Source organism: Henckelia pumila, chromosome 3 (assembly GCF_033568475.1).
Source record: "Henckelia pumila isolate YLH828 chromosome 3, ASM3356847v2, whole genome shotgun sequence".
NCBI classification, from domain to species: Eukaryota; Viridiplantae; Streptophyta; class Magnoliopsida; order Lamiales; family Gesneriaceae; genus Henckelia; species Henckelia pumila.
Window position 1 is genome coordinate 189,886,567 of NC_133122.1, and position 21,099 is coordinate 189,907,665.

Consider the following 21,099-nt stretch of genomic DNA (forward strand, 5'->3'; position numbering starts at 1 on the left):
CACTGTTTGATTTGCAATCCGAGGAAATAGTTAAGTTCCCCCATCATGCTCATCTCAAAGTGTTCCTGCATAAGCTTGGAGAAATCTTGACAGAGAGTTTCATTAGTAGAACCAAAAATGATATCATCAATATAAATTTGTACAATCAATAAATCATCTTTGACATTTTGGTAAATAAATTAATGTCAATCTTTCCTCTCGAAAAACCATTTAAAAGAAAGAAAGTATACAATTTTTCATACCAAGCACTAGGAGCTTGTTTCAAACCATGCAAAGATTTGTTTAATCTATACACATGATCAGACAATAAAGCATCAACAAAGTCATCAGGTTGTTCAATGTAAACTTCCTCTTTTAATTCACCATTCAGGAATGCACTCTTAACATCCATTTGAAATAACTTGAAATTTCTAGAGCAAGCAAAAGCAAGCAACATGCGAATAGATTCTAGTCGGGCAACAGGAGCGTATGTCTCATCATAATCAATGTCTTCTTCTTGACTATATCCTTTTGCTACAAGCCTAGCTTTATTTCTAGTGATAGTATCATGCTCTTCAAGTTTATTCCTAAAGACCCATTTAGTACCAATAATAGATATATCATGCGGCATAGGAACAAGACACCAAACATCATTACGTTTGAATTCATTTAATTCTTCTTGCATAAAAATTATCCAAGAATCATCTAATAAAGCATCATCAATACACTTAGGTTCAACATGTGAAACAAAAGCAAGATGATTGCAAATATTATTTAGTGAAGATTGAGTGGCTACTCCCTTCGAAGGACTTCCAATGATAAGATCCATAGGATGATCTTTGTGAAGCGTCCAATCCTTCGGAAGTGGTGTTTCCTCAACAGAAACATCTATATCATTTAAGTTTGATGAAGTCATCTCTTCTTTGAGTAATTCTACATCATCGTTAGTAGTACGAGAAACTACAGGCATGGATTCATCAAATATAACATGCATAGATTTTTCAACTAATAAAGTATGCTTATTAAATACTCTAAAAGCTTTACTTGAGGTAGAATATCCGAGAAAGATGCCTTTATCAGACTTGGCATCAAACTTGCCGAGATTATCCTTACCATTATTATGAATGTAGCATTTTGATCCAAAAGCCCGAAAGTATGAAATGTTAGGCTTTCTTCCTCTCCATAATTCATATGGAGTTTTCTTGAGAATTGACCTTATTGATACACGATTGATAATGTAACAGGCAATGTTCATTGCTTCAGCCCAAAAATATTTTGGTAAAGAATGCTCACATATCATGGTCCTTGCAATCTCTACAAGTGTCCTATTTTTCCTCTCAACGACCCCGTTTTGTTTAGGAGTCCTAGGACAAGAAAAATTGTGACCGATGCCTTTTTCTTCACAAAAATTTGTAAAATTTTCATTTTGAAATTCAGTCCCATGGTCACTACGGATCTGTTAGATAGAAAAATTTTTCTCATTCTCAACACGTTTGACAAAATTTTTGAAATAATCAAAGGCATCATTTTTGTGGGCTAAAAACAATGTTCATGTGTAACGTGAGAAATCATCCACAATGACAAATGCATAAAGCTTCCCTCCTAGGCTAGCATTCCTCGAGGGACCACATAGATCTAAGTGAAGAAGTTCAACGGGCATAGAAGTTGATACAAAATTTTTGCTTTTAAAAGATTCCCTTGTGTGTTTGCCAAGTTGACATGCATCACAAACAAAATCTAATTTTAAATTGAGTTTTGGCATACCAACAACTAAATCAAGTTTAAAAAGTTTTTCTATGGTAATAGGACCAACATGACCTAGTAGTCTATCCCAAAGAATGTTGTCATCAACATTCAAGGATACAAAGCTTTTTATATTTGATAAAGATAAATTATTTAAAGAAACCTTGTATACATTTTCACTTCTATATCCTTTGAAATTTATGGATTTGTCAAATGTGAGTGATATAGTGCAGCGTTGGGGATGAATTTGACTTCATAACCTCTATCGCACAATTGACTTATGCTTAGTATATTATGTTTTAGTCCTTTCACTAGGAGTACATCATCAATCAAGCAAGATTTAGAAATACCTATTGAGCCGATTCCTTCAATAACTCCTTTGCTATTGTCTCCAAAGGTGACAGTTCCCTTCTCCTTTGTTTTGACCGATTGGAGTAGCTCTTTGTTCCCCGTCATATATCTAGAGCATCCATTGTTTAGATACCATATGCTAGGGAGAACACTTTTTCTATTTCCCTGCAAGAATTGATTTTGGTACCCTTTAGTTCTTTTGGGTCCACAGTGTTAGAAAAGAGAGATACAAAATGGACTTTTAAGAGTTCAGTCAACATCATCGCCACTTTCCAAGAGTGCTCCCAGTAGTAGGTAGGGCTATGACCTCTTTAAAAACCTATTTCCTTGGACAGAGAAGCATTCATCAGGAAGACCAGTGGCAAGTCAAGGCAGTTTAAACCGGTCTATGATGAACTCCCTTAGATCATGATCTCATAATGTCGACTGATGAGTTGTTAAGTACTCTTAGGCCTCCATTTCATATAGCTCTTTTGATCATATTGATATTTCAAAGATCTACATTTATGTCTAGTATGACCTATTATACAACAGTAAGAGCATGTAGGGGGTGATCTCATTTTAGCTTTAGCAATAAGACTAGTAAAGTCTATTGATTTCTTACCATACCCTATTCCACCCTTATCAAAACTACATTTCTGCATGCTTAGTAAATTATTCAATTTATTACTACTAACATTGAATTTATCAAATGATTTTTATAAGTGAGCTATGTCATTTTTAATCTTATGTTTTCATGCTCCTTAGTTTCTAATTCATTTTTGAGGTTTCTATTTTCCTTTCTAAGTGATTTAGACATATCAAACATATGTTTATATGCATGTAGTAATTCATCATAGAAAGGTACCTCGTCATCGTCTTCAGAGACGATGTCATCACTCCTAGCCATGAGGCAGATGTTGGCTTCCCCTCGTCATCATCGTTGTCGCTCCAAGTCGCTATTAGGGCTTTCTTCTTACCTTTGTCAACCTTCTTCTTGAGGGGATACTCATTTGCATAGTGGCCTTGTTGTTGACAGTTGTTGCATGTTACTTCCTTGTAATTCTTCTTCTTGAAGTTGTTTCCTCGCATAAATTTTTTGAAATTTCTTGCGAAGAGTGTCATATCATCATCATCTTCTTATTCGACTTGGGTGGATAAGGCAATCCCCTTTGCCTTGGTCTTTTCATCCTCCCTCTTTGATTCTTTCCTTGTAGATACTTCTAACTCATGGGTTTTAAGGGTTCCATGAAGTTGATCAAGATCATAGGATGCGGTGTCGCCTTTGTTGGATTCAATGATGACCGTTCTCTTAGCATCCCACTACTTGGGTAGGGCGCGTAGAGCTCTCCTCCACACTTGCTTGGTTGGATATTGTTCTCCAAGTTGGGCTAGATCATTGATGACTTGAGAGAGCCTTCGGAACATTGTGTCTATATCTTCATTGAATTCCATCTCAAATGTTTCGTATTTGAGTTGTAGAAGATCTATCTTTGTCTCTTTGACTTGGTTGGTTCCTTCGTAACATATCTCTAATTTGTCCCAAATCTCTTTTGCGGATGAGCACATCGAGATCCGGTTGTACTCGTTCATATCTAGGGAACAATGCAAAATATTCATAGCTTTAGCATTTTGAGATATTAGTTTCATATCCTCATTTGAAAAGTCGTCCATTCCCTTAGGAATTTTGACTCCCTCAACCTCTTTCATAGGTATGTAGGAACCTTTCACAGTTACTTTTCAAAGGTCATAGTCTATGGATTGGATATATAGGGACATTTAATTTTTCCAATATCCGTAGTTTATGCCGTTGAAAAGATGAGGACGATTGGTTGATTGCCCTTGAGCATAATCGCTAGCTAGATTTGCCATAGAGCCTTTTTGAAAATATTTTTGTAAAAAGGTGGCTCTGATACCACTTGTTAGAACCTAATGGGGGAGGGGATTTAGGTTCTATTGGCAACTTTAGCAATTTAAAACGATTATACAAATACGCAAGCGGAAGACTTAAAGCAATCAATAATAAATGCGGTAAATAAATGTGTAATGTAAATAAAGCAGTAAAAGGGATAAGAGATGTTTATGGAAGTTCAACGATAAATCGTCTACGTCTCCCCTTCTTGGTTAAGATCGATTATCCAAGGATCCACTAGCACTTCAACGTCTTGGCCTTGATGGCTCCAAAGATATCCGTACAATTCAACACGATCACTGCGCCGATACAACTCGAATACTTGGCCTTAAGGGCTCCAAGGATAGCCTCAACACAACAACACACTTGGCTTCACACTCAAGTGTTTACAAAGATCGCACAACCAACTCACAAATGATTTTTACAAACAACTCTCGATTTTTTTTAGCGAATATATCAAATAACTCTTTTATAGAACACTTCGAATGAGAAGAGATGCTTGCAAGAGATGAGAGTGAATTGGATGGATTGAAATGGCTTCAAATGGCATGTATTTATAGTTGCCAATCCGGGCTGGTTCGGAGCCTCCGAACTGTACTTCGGATCGTCCGAACATTGTCTGATTCAAGTTCAAATTTCTACGACTGGTGAACTGTTTGGGGGGTCCGAACTCAACTTCGGGTCGTTCGAACGGCTGCATTAAATTCATTCCGGCAAATTTCTTCCGACAAGATCTTCAGTGGCCGTAAATTAGTTCGGGTCCTCCGAAAATTTTTTCGGGTCGTCCGAAGTGTGCATTTTGTGGCCTCCGAGAGTGCCTCCAAATCATTTTAAATTCAAGGAAATTCTTTGGGCCATCCGAACTAGTCTTTCGTGGCCTGCGAGCCTGTCCTCCGATCTTTATTTAAATCAGAAAAATCTTTGGGTCGTCCGAACCCTCTTCGGATCATCCGAACCCGGGAAAATTCGAACCTTTAAAATTTTTATCTTTAATTTTTGATTATCGGTTCTTGCTTCTAATATTGTTCATACTCAAAAGTATTAATATTTGCAAATTTCTCACTTTAAACTGTTAGTACCGATTAACCGAGTTTTGTAATCATCAAAACATGTTAATTTAAGATTTGTTAATGCATTAAAAATATTAATCTCATTACATGAGATTTGTATGCGTTCAAGGCGTAATACTCCGCACATCATAGCGCTCGACTAGTCAACTAATCTAGCACACACTTCATAAAATATATTTGATCAAAGTGTATCAATTTTTGCTAAGTCCACCGAGTAGTAATATCTTTTTAATAGATCAGATGAGGTGCCACAAGCCTCCATGTAATGAATCAGTCGAGGACAACATTCAGCCAAGGTACAAGGAGTTCTAGGATAGGCAGTTGAGTAAGTCCTAGTCTTGGATCGAGGTGTTGCAAAGTGTTTGTAATACTCAACGTCTTCTAGTAGATCCTTCTGGAAACGGAAGAATGGGTGATGTAGGAGCAGTTCAGTCTCCAAACATCCATAAACAAACACTCGAGTTCTTATATTTCAGTCATATACTCCCACACTAGTTTAGTCATTTTGAAACATTTTTCTAATCTGTCATTTGACCTCATTCCGCACATTTACACATATTTTTTGGTCAATTGACATGGACAATCGAGAAATAAGAAGTTCAGTTGTCAACCACAATTGAACTTAATTTAACAATATTAGGCAGTGTTGTTCTTAAACCCGATCCTATTAGTTTATCAGTCATCCGTTTGAAAACTCAGATAAATCCGTTTGAAAACTCAGTGTTTCCTCTAAATGAATGCATCTAAGGCATTTCAATATGCCCTAAAATATTTTTAAAGTAAGCAAACTTAGTCTAGAGAGTGAATTAGTGAAAAAAAAATATGCAGATTTTTTTATCAATTGAGATGTATTCCAAGAGGATGTCCTTCTTCCATGGATGATCTCTAATGAAGTGATGTCTGGTGATAAGTGCATTTTTTATGAATTATTTCGTGATATTTTTATGTCTATTTTGTGTGCATTCAAAATGTTTTGTGTGTTTTTATATGTTTTATTGCATTCATGTGTATTTCACTCTCCCGGTTTTATTTATAGGAAAAATGGAAATCAAATGAGTTTAGAGAAAAGACAAGAAAGAAGAAGAGTTTGAAGCGCTAAAGAGCAGAGCTGCTAACGAACTAGTGTTATCGCTCTAACGAAGGTCCCTAGAAGAAGTGCTATTGCGTTAAGAAACAGCGCTACATCATAGCGCTATTGAGATGATGAGAGCGCTATTGCGCAAGAAAGGGCGCAGCTGCGGTGAGGAATGTGCAATTGCGCATAGGAGAAAAATCGAACTAAGCGCAATTGCGGGGAATCGTATGCGCTATCGCGCATGAGATATGAGCTAAGAATAAGCACTATCGCGCTGAAGAATATGCGTGTCTGCGCATAGGCCTGTGCGTGAGTTAAATCGGGGCAGAAAAGCACTTGCTCGAGCGCAAGTTATGCTCGCTCGAGCGAGAAAGACGATATCAGAAATCCTCGGGGCAAAGTAGTGCTCGCTCGAGCGCACATTGTTGCCGCTCAAGCGAGACGCACATACAGAATTTGTAATTTTGGAAACTCTTGCTCGGGATGGATATTATATTTTGGGGATTCTTGGACATTTAAATAGCGAATTTTCCAGCAGATTTAAGGGTTCCAGAACGTGCACAACACAAGAGAGGCGGCTACAAGTTTGGGAGAGAAGATTTCTCTTATTTTTTCTTTTTTTTTATTTTTTAATTATTATTTTTAATTATTGAGTAGATTTTCTTCAACTAAGACGGCGTGATTGGGTCGAACAAATCTATGTAATAAACTTGGATGTTTATTTTGTATTTTTCATATTTGATTTTATTTTATTGATTGTTAGATTTATATTTGTCTTGTGAATGATCTGGCCAATTATTTGCTTGAATGTTAATCAATTCCATGTCGATAGAGGAGAAATTGATTTCGATCACTCTAATAATTGACATATGGTAAAACTGACTAGAAACAGTATTCAGCTTCAGTGTGCAGTTTTAGGTAAAAACTGAATTCTCACAGTTCTTCATGCATTTGAATTTGATGAGAATTAAGAAAAATTAATCCGTCAATATTTGAATAGGTTTGATTGTTCTAGAAATATACCTTTGAACAAGTTAGGAGAATTCACCGTAATTTAATATTAAATATGAGTCTTGAATTGGCTACATGTTACATGATTTGTTCGGTACCTATGTGTGTCTTGATTGTCTCGTTTTAATTAAATTTTCTTTTCAACTATTTTAATTCTTATTTCTTAAGCAGTTTTTATTTTAAATTCTTATTTTATTTAAATCAAATTGACTTTTTATTATTTTGTCTAGGTTAAGTAAAATAATTAAATCTTGAGAATTGACTACAGTACCTGTGGGATCGATACTTGGACTCTCTGTCCACTTACTATTACTTGACCTAGTGCACTTGTTAGTAAAAACCGAATTAACCAATCATCTGGTATCAATGTACTTGGTCATGGAGTGAATAATTGGGTTGTATGTGATAGCTATGGTGCTTGTGTTGTCACAAAATATTGGTGACTCATTGGCATCAATCCCATGGTCTCTCAACTTTTGTTGAATCTAGAGCAGTTGAGCACAACAACTCCCAGCAGCTAAGTACTTTGACTCTATCGTGGAAGTGACAATGAATTTGTGCTTCTTTCTAAACCATGAGATCAGTCGAACTCCTAGAAATTGACGGGATCCACTAGTGATCTTCCTATCTAGCTTGCAGACAGCATAATCCGCATCTGAATATCCAACTAGGTTGAACGAGTTGTCCTTAGCATAACACAACCTAACATTTGGGGTTACTTTAAGATATTTCAATATGCTTTTGGCATCTAAGTAGTGAGAATGTTGATTGGCATGAAAACTAGCACACAAGCAAACATCAAACACAATATCTAGCCTACTAGCAGTTAAATATTGAAGTGAGTCTATTAGATCTCGATATAGTGTTACCTCAATTGGTATTCTCCCTTCATCTTTATCAAGCTTAACTGTTGAGCTCATAGGGGTTGTAGCAGTTGAGCAGTTCTCCACGCCAAAATTCTTGTGTAGTTCTTTGGTATACTTGGTTTGGCTGATGAAGATTCCATTTTCTAGTTGTTTCACTTGTAGTCCAAGGAAAAATGTCAGTTCATCCATCATGTTCATCTCGAATTTGTCATGCATTAACTTAGCAAACTTCTTGCACATTTTTGGGTTAGTTGACCCAAAAAAATTATATCAACAACATATATTTTGAAAAAAGCAAAGTGTGTTCATCTTTAGTGAACTTGAACAAAGTCTTATCCATTGTAACTATTGTGAACTCATGGTCAATAAAAAATTTTGAAAGAGTTTCATACCAAGATCTTGGATCATGTTTCGGTTCATATAGAGATTTGTTTAGGTGATAGACATGATCTGAAAATTGGTGACTGATGAACCCTGAAGGTTGTTCAACATACAATTCTTATTGTAGTTTTTCGTTAAGGAAAACACTCTTTACATCCATTTAATATACTTTGAAATTCTTGAAAGAGGCATTGGCAAGAAACATTCAGATAGACTCCAGTCATGATATTGGAGCATAAGTCTCATCATAGTCAATTCCTTCTTCTTTCTCCCTAAATCCTTGAGCGACTAGTTGTGAGTTGTTCCTTACGAATGTTCCATCTTCATTAATCTTGTTCTTGTACACCCATATTTTACCAATAGGTGATGACTTCAGTCGTCAAATTCACTCTCCAAATTTACTGCTATGTTCAGTCTTGATTTTCCGATAACTGCAGCCATCCAGTCCAATTTAGTCCAATCCAATCGTATAAATATCCATTTAAGCTATGGATTGTTTCCTGACATCGACATTGGTCCAGTTGATTAACTCAATTCAGTTGTTCAACTTCGTCCGGTTGATTTACTTAACTTAATTTTTTAATTTTACCTTAATATTTTTTATCACCAAAATTTGATAATTTATTACCCAACACATATTAACAAGGAACATTAAGGACATCAGTCAAATCCTCAAGCCACTTGATTATCAAACAGTTGAACTGAATGTTCATTCTTCACTACTGTTTGTATTTGGGTTTAGTGCTAGGAGTTTTAACTTGGCAAAAGACAAATCCTAAGATTGAAGTGTGTTTTATATAATTCGTTGTAAAAATCAAAATTTTTTAGTAATTTTTTTCTTAAATGGAAGAAGAAGAGATGGTGAAGGATTAAGCGTTCGAACGTTAATTAACTTCCTTGTGTCATTTAGTTACCGCACTTGCGTAATTTAAAACATCTTGTTATTTCTTGAAGTTTGGGTTGTAAAACAATTGATACTGTCGAACCGTTCCGCACTTTTGTTAAGTGGTCTAGCCGTATTTATATAGACTAAAAAATAATCTTGCATAGCTAACAATCATCGACAGTCGACACCGAATCAAGAAACTTCGAGTTTTGAGAATAAATTTTTAAAAGTGTTTATTAAATTTCTTTCTAAACATATAATTGGACCTAACAACTCGTCCAGACCTAAAAAATCTCAAATTAATGGTTACTCACAAATATACATCTTTGATACAATTTCATACGTGTCGTAACAAACTTACCGATATAAAAATAATATTTCCTCCGTCTCAATTATAATGTCCATGTTTTCTTTTTTATTTGTCCCAAATATATAGTCATATACCATAATTAGTAATATTTTTTTATACTCATTTCCTAACATACCCCTATTAACTACAACTTGAAAATTGTGCAATCATTTTTTATTACATTAAATAGGGATAAAATAGGAAGTTTATATAAAATTTGATTTCCCAATAAATTTTTCTTAATCTGTGTGAAAATCCAAAGAAGACATTATATATGGGACGGATGGAGTATAAGTTAATGTAAGTCATATATTAACTTCTTTTCTTCTTTTTTTTTTTTTTCTGTTTTTTGACATAGGCGTATATTAACTTATTTAAACCTATACGTGACACAAAAATGGGAGTGCGTGGACAAAATAATTTCCTCTCAGGCACACCTCGCAAAAGCCGTCTTTTCTACAGTTTACAAGAAGTTTTTTAATCATTTAAAGCCATTCTCAGTTCAAATTCCCTGGATAAAGCAAGGGAAAAAATAATCCCAGGCCGACCCACTTTAGGCACAAGTTTTTTAATCATCGTGATTCTGAAAAAAATTGAACTTTTTTATCAAGAAAAAATATGAGAATGAAGTAAAATAATATTCACGCTCAGTAAAAAAAAAAAAAAAAAAAAGGTAGCCGGCTTGGGTACCCAATAAGAATACTTCTCAATTCCCTTTACTCCCAAACAAGAAAAGCACAAAATTTTTGGGTCGCCTGCACTCATTTCCACTTGTAATCCAATCTTCTATCGTCTCTCTCAATTCTTCAAATCTGAAATCTTTCTTTCTTTCTCTTTTTTTTTTTTTTCATCTCTGTTTCCACTTGTCTCTCTATCTTGTTCTAGAATTTTCACTAAAAATTAGAGGTGATCAGGTTCTTAATTTCTTTCTTGAGCGGAGATGGAGAATTATACGGAGGAAGCTGATAATTTACGACAAGAAAAAGAAGAAGAGGAGGAAGAAGCCCTGTCTCTGTGTGATCTCCCAATGATTCATAACTCAAGAAAGGAGAAAGATGAGGAAAAAAGCACGAGTATTAATGCTCCACTAAGAGCAAGTGAAAACCAAGAAGATTTCGATTTTTGCTGTGCGTGGAAAGAATCGGAGATGTGCGCGGCGGACGAAGTGTTCTTCCAGGGACAAATTCTAACATTACGCCATTCAGTAAGCTCTGAGAAAGGATTGTGCTCAATTTCGAGGTCGGAATCCATGGAATACTATTCCAGCAGGAGCAGCAGTATGAGCAGCAGCCACCAGTCATCCAGCAGCGGCAGCTCCTCCGCCGCCACTCATCCGAAGCCCCACCACAAGCGACCGAAGCCTCATCCGCAAAACCAATTCCATTCCCACCCCAGCCCATCTCCCAGATTAATTAATAACTCTTCAAACAACCGGAACTGCACCAAGAAAACATCATCGGCCCTTTGGAACATTTTCCGACCAGGCTTATTAGTCACAGCTCCGCCCGAAACATTCGCATTGCAGGATCTCAAAACACGACGCTCCTCCAACAACAGCAAGAATTTCGGGAGCCGTAACAGCACGGGAAGCAACAGCAGCAACAAGAAGAAGAAAGCTGGTTTTCTTAGTGGATGCATGTGTACAAATGATGCGGTTGATACGGTGATCAATTCTAACATCAAACAAATCAAAAAGAGCGCCAGTGATTGTGAGGGTGAGATTCAAGCTCCTAAGATTGAAGATGAGAATGTGAATGTGAAACCGCAGGCGGCTAAAAAGCACTTGTCCCATCATCGAACGTTTGAATGGTTAAACCAGCTTTCCGTAGAAGGCCCAGCCGATGAAGCTTAATTGATTCATTCCACATACATTGTTTTGCCTGCTTATTTACTTTTTCTTAGTGTTTTTTTAATTTAGTTTACGTTTTTTTTTTTTATTTTCTGGGTAATAATTATTAGTTTTGAATTATATATCTTATTGAACACTAGCTAGTTTCATTATCTAACATATATATCTAAACATAATTATAATCGCATGCGTAAAGTCTGTAGTATTTAAATCATTATCTTGAGGAGAAATTTATGTTCCAAATATTGATTGAAGTAAATAAAAAACATAAGTGGTAAAGGTCACTATATTATATCTAGGGATGGGTTTTCGGTATATCGTATAAAAATTATTGGCATGAAAAAAATTCATATCGGTATCGATATCAAAATTCTGAAATGTTGGTATAGAAAAAATCTATATTGGTGCCACATAGATTCCAAAAAAAAAAATCAATAAACCAAAAAAAATGTCTATATTTCAAAAAAAGTCGGTATTTTAAATCGGTATCCCAGCCCTAATTATATCAATTGAGAAAATTATGACTAGAGCTGAATGATAGTTTATTTTCAAATTATTTGCATAAAATTATGATCTCACGATAAATATAATGATCAAGGAAGAATATTTTATTCAACCTTCTGACTTCTTTAGCAACTCAAGTGTGTTGCCTCCCAAGGTATTCACGCTCTCTCTATTTTTTTTTATAGTGATTTTTGACGTATTATTCTGATGGCCAATATCTACATCAACTGTTCTTTTATATAAAGAACTAATAGAGAGATTATGCGTGGAATCCTTAGGGATTTTGAATTTCAAAATTGGATACTAATATGTCAATATCCGTGATTACCATAATCACTTTTCTAATTTCATATTTAGATACCCATTAAATCGCAATTATATCCATCAACATAATGCATATTTAATTTGAAATTCAAAACAAATAATAATTAATTCCCTTTCCATACAAAGTTGCAATCTCATCCTTCCAAAAATACTATATTCCTTATTGGTTAATTGTCAAAATAATTAACCATCGATAATCATGATTTCCATATCTCAATTGGACTCCAAAATTTGAAATATTAATTTACATACATTTGTACATACGAAATAATATAAAATAGTACCGGTCGATTTTCTTCTAAGTCCAATCTTAATGGAAATTTAAATTGAATATACTTTCTCTTTAATTGAGAATCGTGGATTTCTTGTTGAGCATTTATATAATTTAATTTTTCATGTGCACGACCCAATAAATCTGTATGTAGCTTTTATTCAGCATCAACAATTGATATATTAAAATCGTGCATATTCAAATTAAAACATACATAAATCTCTCAGGTCTAAGGATAAAAATGAATTTGTGAAAGAATATATTTTGACAATAACATTTATATATATTCTTAAATTGATCATGTTCAGTGCATGTACTACTTACAATACACCTACTTGTTTGCTTAAGGTCACTACCTCAATGATGAAGTAAATCGTTCTATCTTATAGCAGCACAACAAGTATAGGTTATTTTGTAACCTAGAACGACTTGGATGATTATAATTAAATTATTACTCCCCACTGATGATTCTTTAATCATAAGAATAATTTAATAAAATACATGTCCAAGTAAAATATCCAATTGGTGTAACTACCAATTATAAAAATATACCCAATAAGTTTCAATATGCATATAAAATATTAAGTCAATTGTTTTGAGGGCATATAGATTCAACACTGACATGCACACAAAATTGGGGACAGTTCAAACCAAACATCGAATCCGTTTTGAGATCAAATTCTTTCATTCAAAATTCAAATTAAGTCAGGAAACACTTCTCTGTATTTTTTAAATAAAATTTCCCAAAATTTTGAAAATTTTGTTTAAAAAAAATTTGAAAAATACTTCCTAAAGGGTCTCTTTAAACACTTTCTAATCTATTATCAGAAGTAGGGTAATGTATCTTCTAACACTTCACTATATTATATTATATATGTTCTGTAATAATTATCTAAGTCTCATCACATGTTTGATTGAGTTAGGATAAGAAACAACAAGTCTCTTTTAAGGTGGTCTCACATATTTATTTCCGTGAGACTTGACTGGATTCATATTTACAGTGAAAAATAATGATTTTGAAATAAAAATAAGGAAAATATTTTTTTTGGTTTATTAACTTGTACATGTTTTGGTTTTTTTCCATTAATTTATCAAATTTTGGATTTGGTTCACTAACTTTAATTTTCAGTGATTTTGGTCCAACTGCACACGTGTCAGCTAGAATTGGCACACTTCAGCATTTTCTGGGTGACGTGTGCCAATGTCTAGCTGACACGTATGCAGTTGGACCAAAATCACTGAAAATTAAAAGTTAGTGTACCAAAATCAAAATTTGAAAAGTTAATGGAGTACCAAAACCAAAACATGGACAAGTTAATGGACAAAAAAATTTATTATCCCTAAAAATAATATATTTTCATTAGTTGGGACGAATTGGAGATTTTTTCACTAATTAAATTCACTTATTAGACCGTTTCATAAGAGTTTTTTTTGTAATTTATATAATATTATTTGATCAAATAAGTATAATCTTCTCGTTTGGGATATGATAATATCTCTCAATGTTATTCTCGTAAAACATCTGTTGAAAGATTTCATTGCAACATATATTTAAGAGTAAGTCTTTTGTCAATAATTCACGAATACATATCGACTCAGTTCACATTTACATTTTAAAGTAATACTTTTAAGATAAAATTTCTTCATTCGTCCTAAATATAAATGCAACATTTCTATATTTAGTATTTTTTAAAATTCTTTTACTAATATGTCCATATAATTGAATACATTAACCAATTCCAACAAATTTGTTTATTGTATTAAAACATTAGCTATAAATAAGGGTATATTAATTTTTTTCCTAAAAGGTTTATTTTTTCAATGACTTTATAATCTATATGGAAACACACATAAACATAAATATATGAAACGCAGGGAGCAGTATTTTTAAATCAAATCAATATGTATTACAAAATGTTTTTTTTTTGTAATATAAATAGCAAAAGCAGTATTTGCATTAAAAAATAATATATTGAACATAAGAAATGGTACTTTTTATGGATCATACTTTTCACTCACATCACCATATATTTCACTCATAATATAACTAAAAAAAAATAATACTTAGTAGTAAAAATAATACTTTGGATATCAAACGTAATACTTTTCATGTGTCGGTGGGTGAGATAGGAGATTTATATCACAAATTTGACTCATAAAACAATATCATGTCATGAGTTTTTGTGTATGTTTAGAGTGTGTTCCGTTTGAGAAGCCAACATATTAAATGCGCTTATTTTTTAAAAAGTTTTTTTCTTAAAAAAAACACAAAAACAAAAAAACATAGAGCGGTTACAAAAGTGTCTTTTAGAAGTTTAAAATTTTAGTTTTTTGGCTTCTGCTTCTATTTTTATTTGTTTAAAAAATATATTTTTTAACATTTATCCAAACAATGAAACCGTTTCTTTAAAAAAAATAAATAAAAACACTCTAAAATCTGAATTTATTTAAGTATTTTTTTTTACTACAATTTATGTATCCAAACTCATCCTTAACAAGCAAAATCAAACAGAACTTTGATCATCATATTCTAACTTTATATGCATTGAGTTCGAAACAATAATTGCCTCTGAATATCCCATGACACGAAAAATCAAACATTTTGGTCATTGTAATTAACAAGTAATAGACTCGAGTCGATCGTACACATTTCAAATAATTTGGTGTATTTGATCAAATTTATACTTTAATTCTTTCCATCCAAACAATTCAAATAATTTGAACCGGGTGAATTTAAAATCTGCCATATCAAAACCATCAACCATACGCAATCTCTCATTCACATAAAATGGAAATACAAATATATTCCATGAACACATGCACAATGTCGTATGAAAAAAAGAAAAGAAGTAAATTTAAAATTGTATGGAAAGAGTGGGAGAAGGCGGTGGGAGTGGGTGGCTTCATGATTAAAGTGTGAAACTTTGGAAGCACTTTTTATCATTTTTAGGGTGTGATGGTGGCATTTCACCACTGCCAAGAAGCACGGGAGACAATTACAAATAAAGGCAAGAAATGCACATATACAATACATGGGTATATATGAATGATAATAAATCTCATTGCAGGTGAATAAATGCAAATGAAATTTTTAATAATAAATATGGTAACAAGTCCAAATTATCTCTTATGGCCTAAATTGTTCCACCACAAGATGTCGAATGCAGTTGGTGGTCCTCCTTCTCTGTTTGATTGTTGCGTGTGTGGATGTTGGAATTATGCATACACGTCCCGACGTTGTGGAATAATATTCTTGTCCGCACTTTCCACACCCCAAAAGCTCGGACAATATTGTGTTTATGCCATCAAAATATATCTAAAATCACTATTATATTATTTTTTAAAAAAAAATCTTCCTTTTTTAATATTTACTAAAAATATCAATATAAAAATTTTGATATTTTGAAAATTCAGTGATATACACGTTGAGTAATTAGGTTATCTTTGTATTGATGTAATTGAAATAATAGGTACCAGATCCGTGATATTTTTAATTTCTTAACTTGCTGTGATTGAAAAAAAAAATATTCAAAGTTAAAACATTTTCAACAGAAATTGTATTGAATTTCAAATATACTTAAGATATGTGTCATTTAAAATGTATTCTTCAAATATTTTTTTTCATATGTTTAAAATTTAATACCTAAAAGCTATATATCGTGTGTATTTTTTCAGCAAAAATAAGACACACTTTACTGCAGGATCTATGGCTCAATCAACAAACAATTCATGCGAACAAATCCCACGAATAGTATTTTGTTCCTTTTGCAATGGTCGAAATATCACTAGAATATTCATGCATACCTTAAATCATTTGAGATTTTGGTGATGCTATAAAACTACCATAGATAGAATATTTGTTTGTGTGTTGTGAATTCTGTACTGTATCTGGTATATATATATATATGTTGTGTATATTTTATATCTTATTGTGTCTTTCAACTAGAATCTACCTATATTTATAAGTGTTAGCCAAAATGCTAAACGCGAATTGAACATAAACAATATACTAAGAACAAGTAATGATTATAGTACAATACAGCAGTATAACGAGTGCTTAGATACTGAACAGTAATAAATAATTGATTAAGCAACAAGGAAACAGTAAAGTAAATGATAGATAATAAGAAAACTGTAAAGCAAACCGAGACCTGTAACAAGTACAGTTTCCTTAAAACAGATTCGTCACCTCCACAAGATGCTTGAGGATCAACACGTACAGACCTCTGTTTCTCAGGATACAACGGAAAAACCAGTAGCAAACTAAGCACAAATTCACTACTCCGGCGAACTTGAATCTTAACTTCACTTTATCACCAAAACTTAACGGAAGCCAATTGAAAAGCTAACGATATGACAATGCAAGAGAATTCTTGAGTGAGATCTTGAATATTGTGTGTGTGGATTGAGAAAATGAGCACACTATTTATAAGTTTCAAAAAGCACACCAAGAGTCATAAGATTAATAACTCAATTAATCTTTCATTTAACTCAAGAATGTGGAGAGCCAAAAGTCTCAAATTAATTCAAGAATGTGGAGACCCAAAAGACACTCTTAAATTCATGATCCATTATTTTCATTCAAAAATTTTATTTAAATATATTTCCAACAATCCCCGACATGAATGAAAATTGATACAAATTTTGGTGATAAATCTATACAGTTGAATCTTGCAAAGGATATGTAGGTGTTACCCTTTGAACCTTCCCTTGTGAAAGCATAGTAATGTACTGATTGACAGTAGACGCGATGTCTTTGAACTGTACTTTCGTTTGTGTAAATTAAGATATACTTCACACAGGACTCTCCCTGATACAATTCAGTTCTCATGATTGTGTTCGTTTGGGCCATGAACACACGTCGGTTCTGTAAGAAGGTCTAGAATTGAGCCTTGCAATTCCTTCGAACCGGCCCTACTTCTCTCTCACATAGGTGATTCTACGTTGAATTTCATCAGAATCCTTAAAATCAATATGCTTATCCTCAACATTCCCTATTTGCAATAGGAATAGACTAGCGATAACCCTCACAGTGATCTACCAAACCAGTGCGATTAGGTTGTCCCATTGAACCTGGTTCTTGGGATCTAGGTTGGGTTTTTCTTCGCACCAATTTATTCCATAGGCTTCAGTCCCATTCCTTTTGAAGAATTTTCAAGTAACTCTCTATTAAACCTTTTGGTTAACGGATCCGCTATATTATCCTTTGAATTTACATAGTCAATAGAGATAACTCCAGTTGAGAGTAGTTGTGTAATGGTATTGTGTATACAACGTATATGTCTAGACTTTCCATTATACATCTTGCTTTGTGCCATTTCGATCGCAGATTGACTATCACAATGAATGCAAATAGCCGGTACAGGTTTCACCCATCCTGGAACATCTTCTAAGAATAGACGCAACCATTCAGCCTCTTCGGCACACTTATCAAGTGCTATAAACTCAGATTCCATCGTGGATCTGGCTATTACAGTTTGTTTAGAAGATTTTCAAGCAATTGCTGCGCCTTCTAAAATGAATACAAATCCACTTGTAGATTTTGATTCTTTCATATCAGATATCCAGTTTGCATCATTGTATCCTTCAATAAAAGCAGGATATCTAGTATAGTGCAGCCCATGATCACGAGTGTATCTTAAATACCTTAGCAATCTGATAATTGCTTTCCAATGTTCAGCTCCTGGATTACTCGTGAATCTGCTCAATTTTTGTACTGCATAGGCTATGTCTGGTCGTGTACAACTCATTAAGTACATCAGACTTCCAATTACTCGAGAGTATTTTAATTGGGAGATACTCTCACCCCGATTCTTCGATAGATGTTGACTCGTATCTATCGGGGTTCTAGCCAATGCAGAGTCATCCTTATTAAATTTTTCTAGTATTTTATCCACATAATGTTATTGACTTAGAATCATCTCTTTTGATGTTCTATGGATTTTAATTCCAAGGATGACATCGGCTAATCCCAAATCCTTCATGTAGAATTTCGATTTCAGCAGTTTCTTAGTGGATTTGATCATCTTATCATTGCTTCCGATGATAAGCATGTCATCTACGTAAAGACATAAAATGACATAGCCACTTTCAGTGTTCTTTACGTATACACATTTGTCACACTCATTGACTTTAAATCCACTTTCTAGCATGGCTTCATCAAATTTTTCGTGCCATTGTTTTGGTGCTTGCTTTAAGCCATACAAAGACTTCACCAATTTACAAACTTTATTTTCTTTCCCAGGTGCAGAAAATCCCTCAGGTTGGTCCATGTAAATTTTTTCTTCTAAATATCCATTTAGAAAGGCAATTTTTACATCCATTTGGTGTACTTCAAGATTTCGCAAGGCGACAATTGCAAGTATCACTCGAATTGAAGTTATTCTCGTTACTGGAGAATAAGTGTCAAAGTAATCAAGTCCTTCATGTTGACGGTAACCCTTGATTACCAATCTAGCTTTATACTTATCTATTGTTCCATCTAATTTCATTTTCCGTTTAAAAATCAATTTATAACCTAGTGGTTTGCTTCCCGGAGGAAGGTCCACTAGTTCCCACGTATGATTTTACAAAATGGATTCTATTTTGGAATTTATAGTCTCTTTCCATAGAGGTCCTTCAGATGAATTCACAGCTTCCTTGAAGCTTTGAGGTTCACTTTCCATCATGAAAGTGATGAAATCTGGACCAAATGATTTCTCAGTTCTAGCTCTTTTTTGCTACGTCTAGGTTCAACCTCGTAGTTAACCTCTTGTTCTTTTTCCATTGTCTCATGTAATCTTTTGGATGAACTTGGTTCTTCCTTAGATTTAAAAGGGAACACGTGTTCAAAGAACGAAACATTTCTTGATTCCATTATCGTATTCTTATGAATGTCAGGAATTTGAGATTCATACACAAGGAATCGATAGGCGCTACTATTGTATACATATCCTATGAAAATGCAATCAACAGTTTTTGGTTAAATTTTTACCTTTTTCAGAGTAGGTACGACTACATTGGCAAGACACCCCCACACTCTCAAATATTGGTATGAAGGTATTCTTCCTTTCCATAATTCATATGGACTTTTATCTTGCTTCTTCCGGGGTACCTTATTTAAAAGGTAATTCAGAACAGCTTCCCCCCACATGTTTTGTGGTAAACCGGAACTCAGTAACATTGCATTTGTAGTGACCCTTACTGAGATCACCTACTAAATAGAACTTAGGCATGTAATTAACTTAATCAAACAGTAAATCAGAAATAAACTGCGAAAACCATAAACAATTATACAATTCCAAGAAAAGAAATCTGTAAATATCCGAATAGTTTATACAGCCAAATCGAAAGCTGAATCCACCCAAAACAACGAAATAAAAACCTAGACGAAGCTCCAGCTGACCAAACACTGCCTAGCCCCTCTTGGATCCACCTGCCTCGTCCAATCGCAAACCTGCCCCATGGAATAGGGTGTCCAGAAATACAGAGTACGAGACGTGATCATAAAACGCTCAGCACGAGAGTATGAGTATCCATGCATGCAAGTGAACTCCCTATAGAATCGAGGTCAAAGATCAGATAACAAAGACAGACTGGACCCTGGTATGTAGCACGTTGTGCCTTCGCTTCAGAAAGTGGCTCACATACCGAAATACTAGTGGATACACGGGACCCAAATCGATGGAAGTCCATCCACTAACAGGATAGGGTAAACCCTACTAACAGACATCTCAATAGAGATAGCTCAAGATGTAAATGTATGCAGCATAAAATCATGCAGTCACATAATACATGCATACTCAGTCAGGATATCTCGAACAGTACTTTCGTACCTCAAATACTAGGCGCGCTCTACCAGCTCTAGGTCTACGCCTATAATCCGCACTACACTGCCAAATGATACTAATATCATTAAAGTACTCTAAAAGCCTTAACTAGGCTATTGCATACTCCTAAATATTTTTAGAAAGCAAAAGCTATACCTTCGTCCGTCGTTAGCCCTTTGCTGTCGATTGCCTCAAAACTAGGCCACAGCTCCGCTACGACGCCTGGATCGCTATGCCACTTCCGGATTCCCAATGGGACGCCTAAAATTCCCTAGATCTGAGTTAGAAGGCTAAGAAATCGAGAGAGAAGAGATGAAAGGTGTGCTCAAATGTGAGCCTCGGCACCCCTATTTATAGACAATGAACGTTGCGTCCGTTCTTCAACGTTGCGTCCATTCTGCCTGATGAACGTTGCATCCGTTCACCATCGTTGCTTCCGATGGTGCCAATGACACATCAAGTACGTAAGCAGTGACGCATTTCTGATGGCACGAACGTTGCATTCATTCTGAGAACGTTGCTTCCGTTCTGCCTGACCCTCCGGACCATTTCTGATCATTCTGGGTCTAATCCTGGGCTCCGTTAATCCATTAGAAGTCTTCTTAATCATGTTTATTTGATTAAATAACAGTTAATCACTAAAACTGGGTTTGGGATACTACATTCTCCCCTACTTAAGATATTTCGTCCTCGAAATTAGATCTTAAGTACCGAATGTAAAACAAGGTGCAGAAACATTCT

General features: G+C 34.4%; 1 protein-coding gene across 1 annotated transcript; it reads left to right on the top strand.

Moving 5' to 3' along the window:
- The first annotated feature begins 10,348 nt into the window (after nucleotides 1-10,348).
- On the top strand, nucleotides 10,349-11,535 carry LOC140893164 (uncharacterized). The gene has a single exon (XM_073302230.1). The coding sequence runs from the start codon at nucleotides 10,543-10,545 to the stop codon at nucleotides 11,452-11,454; it is 912 nt and encodes a 303-aa protein (XP_073158331.1). The 5' UTR covers nucleotides 10,349-10,542; the 3' UTR covers nucleotides 11,455-11,535.
- The last annotated feature ends 9,564 nt before the right edge of the window (nucleotides 11,536-21,099 follow it).

Bases quoted from the DNA above. Each gene is read 5' to 3' on its own strand.
- LOC140893164 (XM_073302230.1), top strand. From the start codon at position 10,543: ATGGAGAATTATACGGAGGAAGCTGATAATTTACGACAAGAAAAAGAA.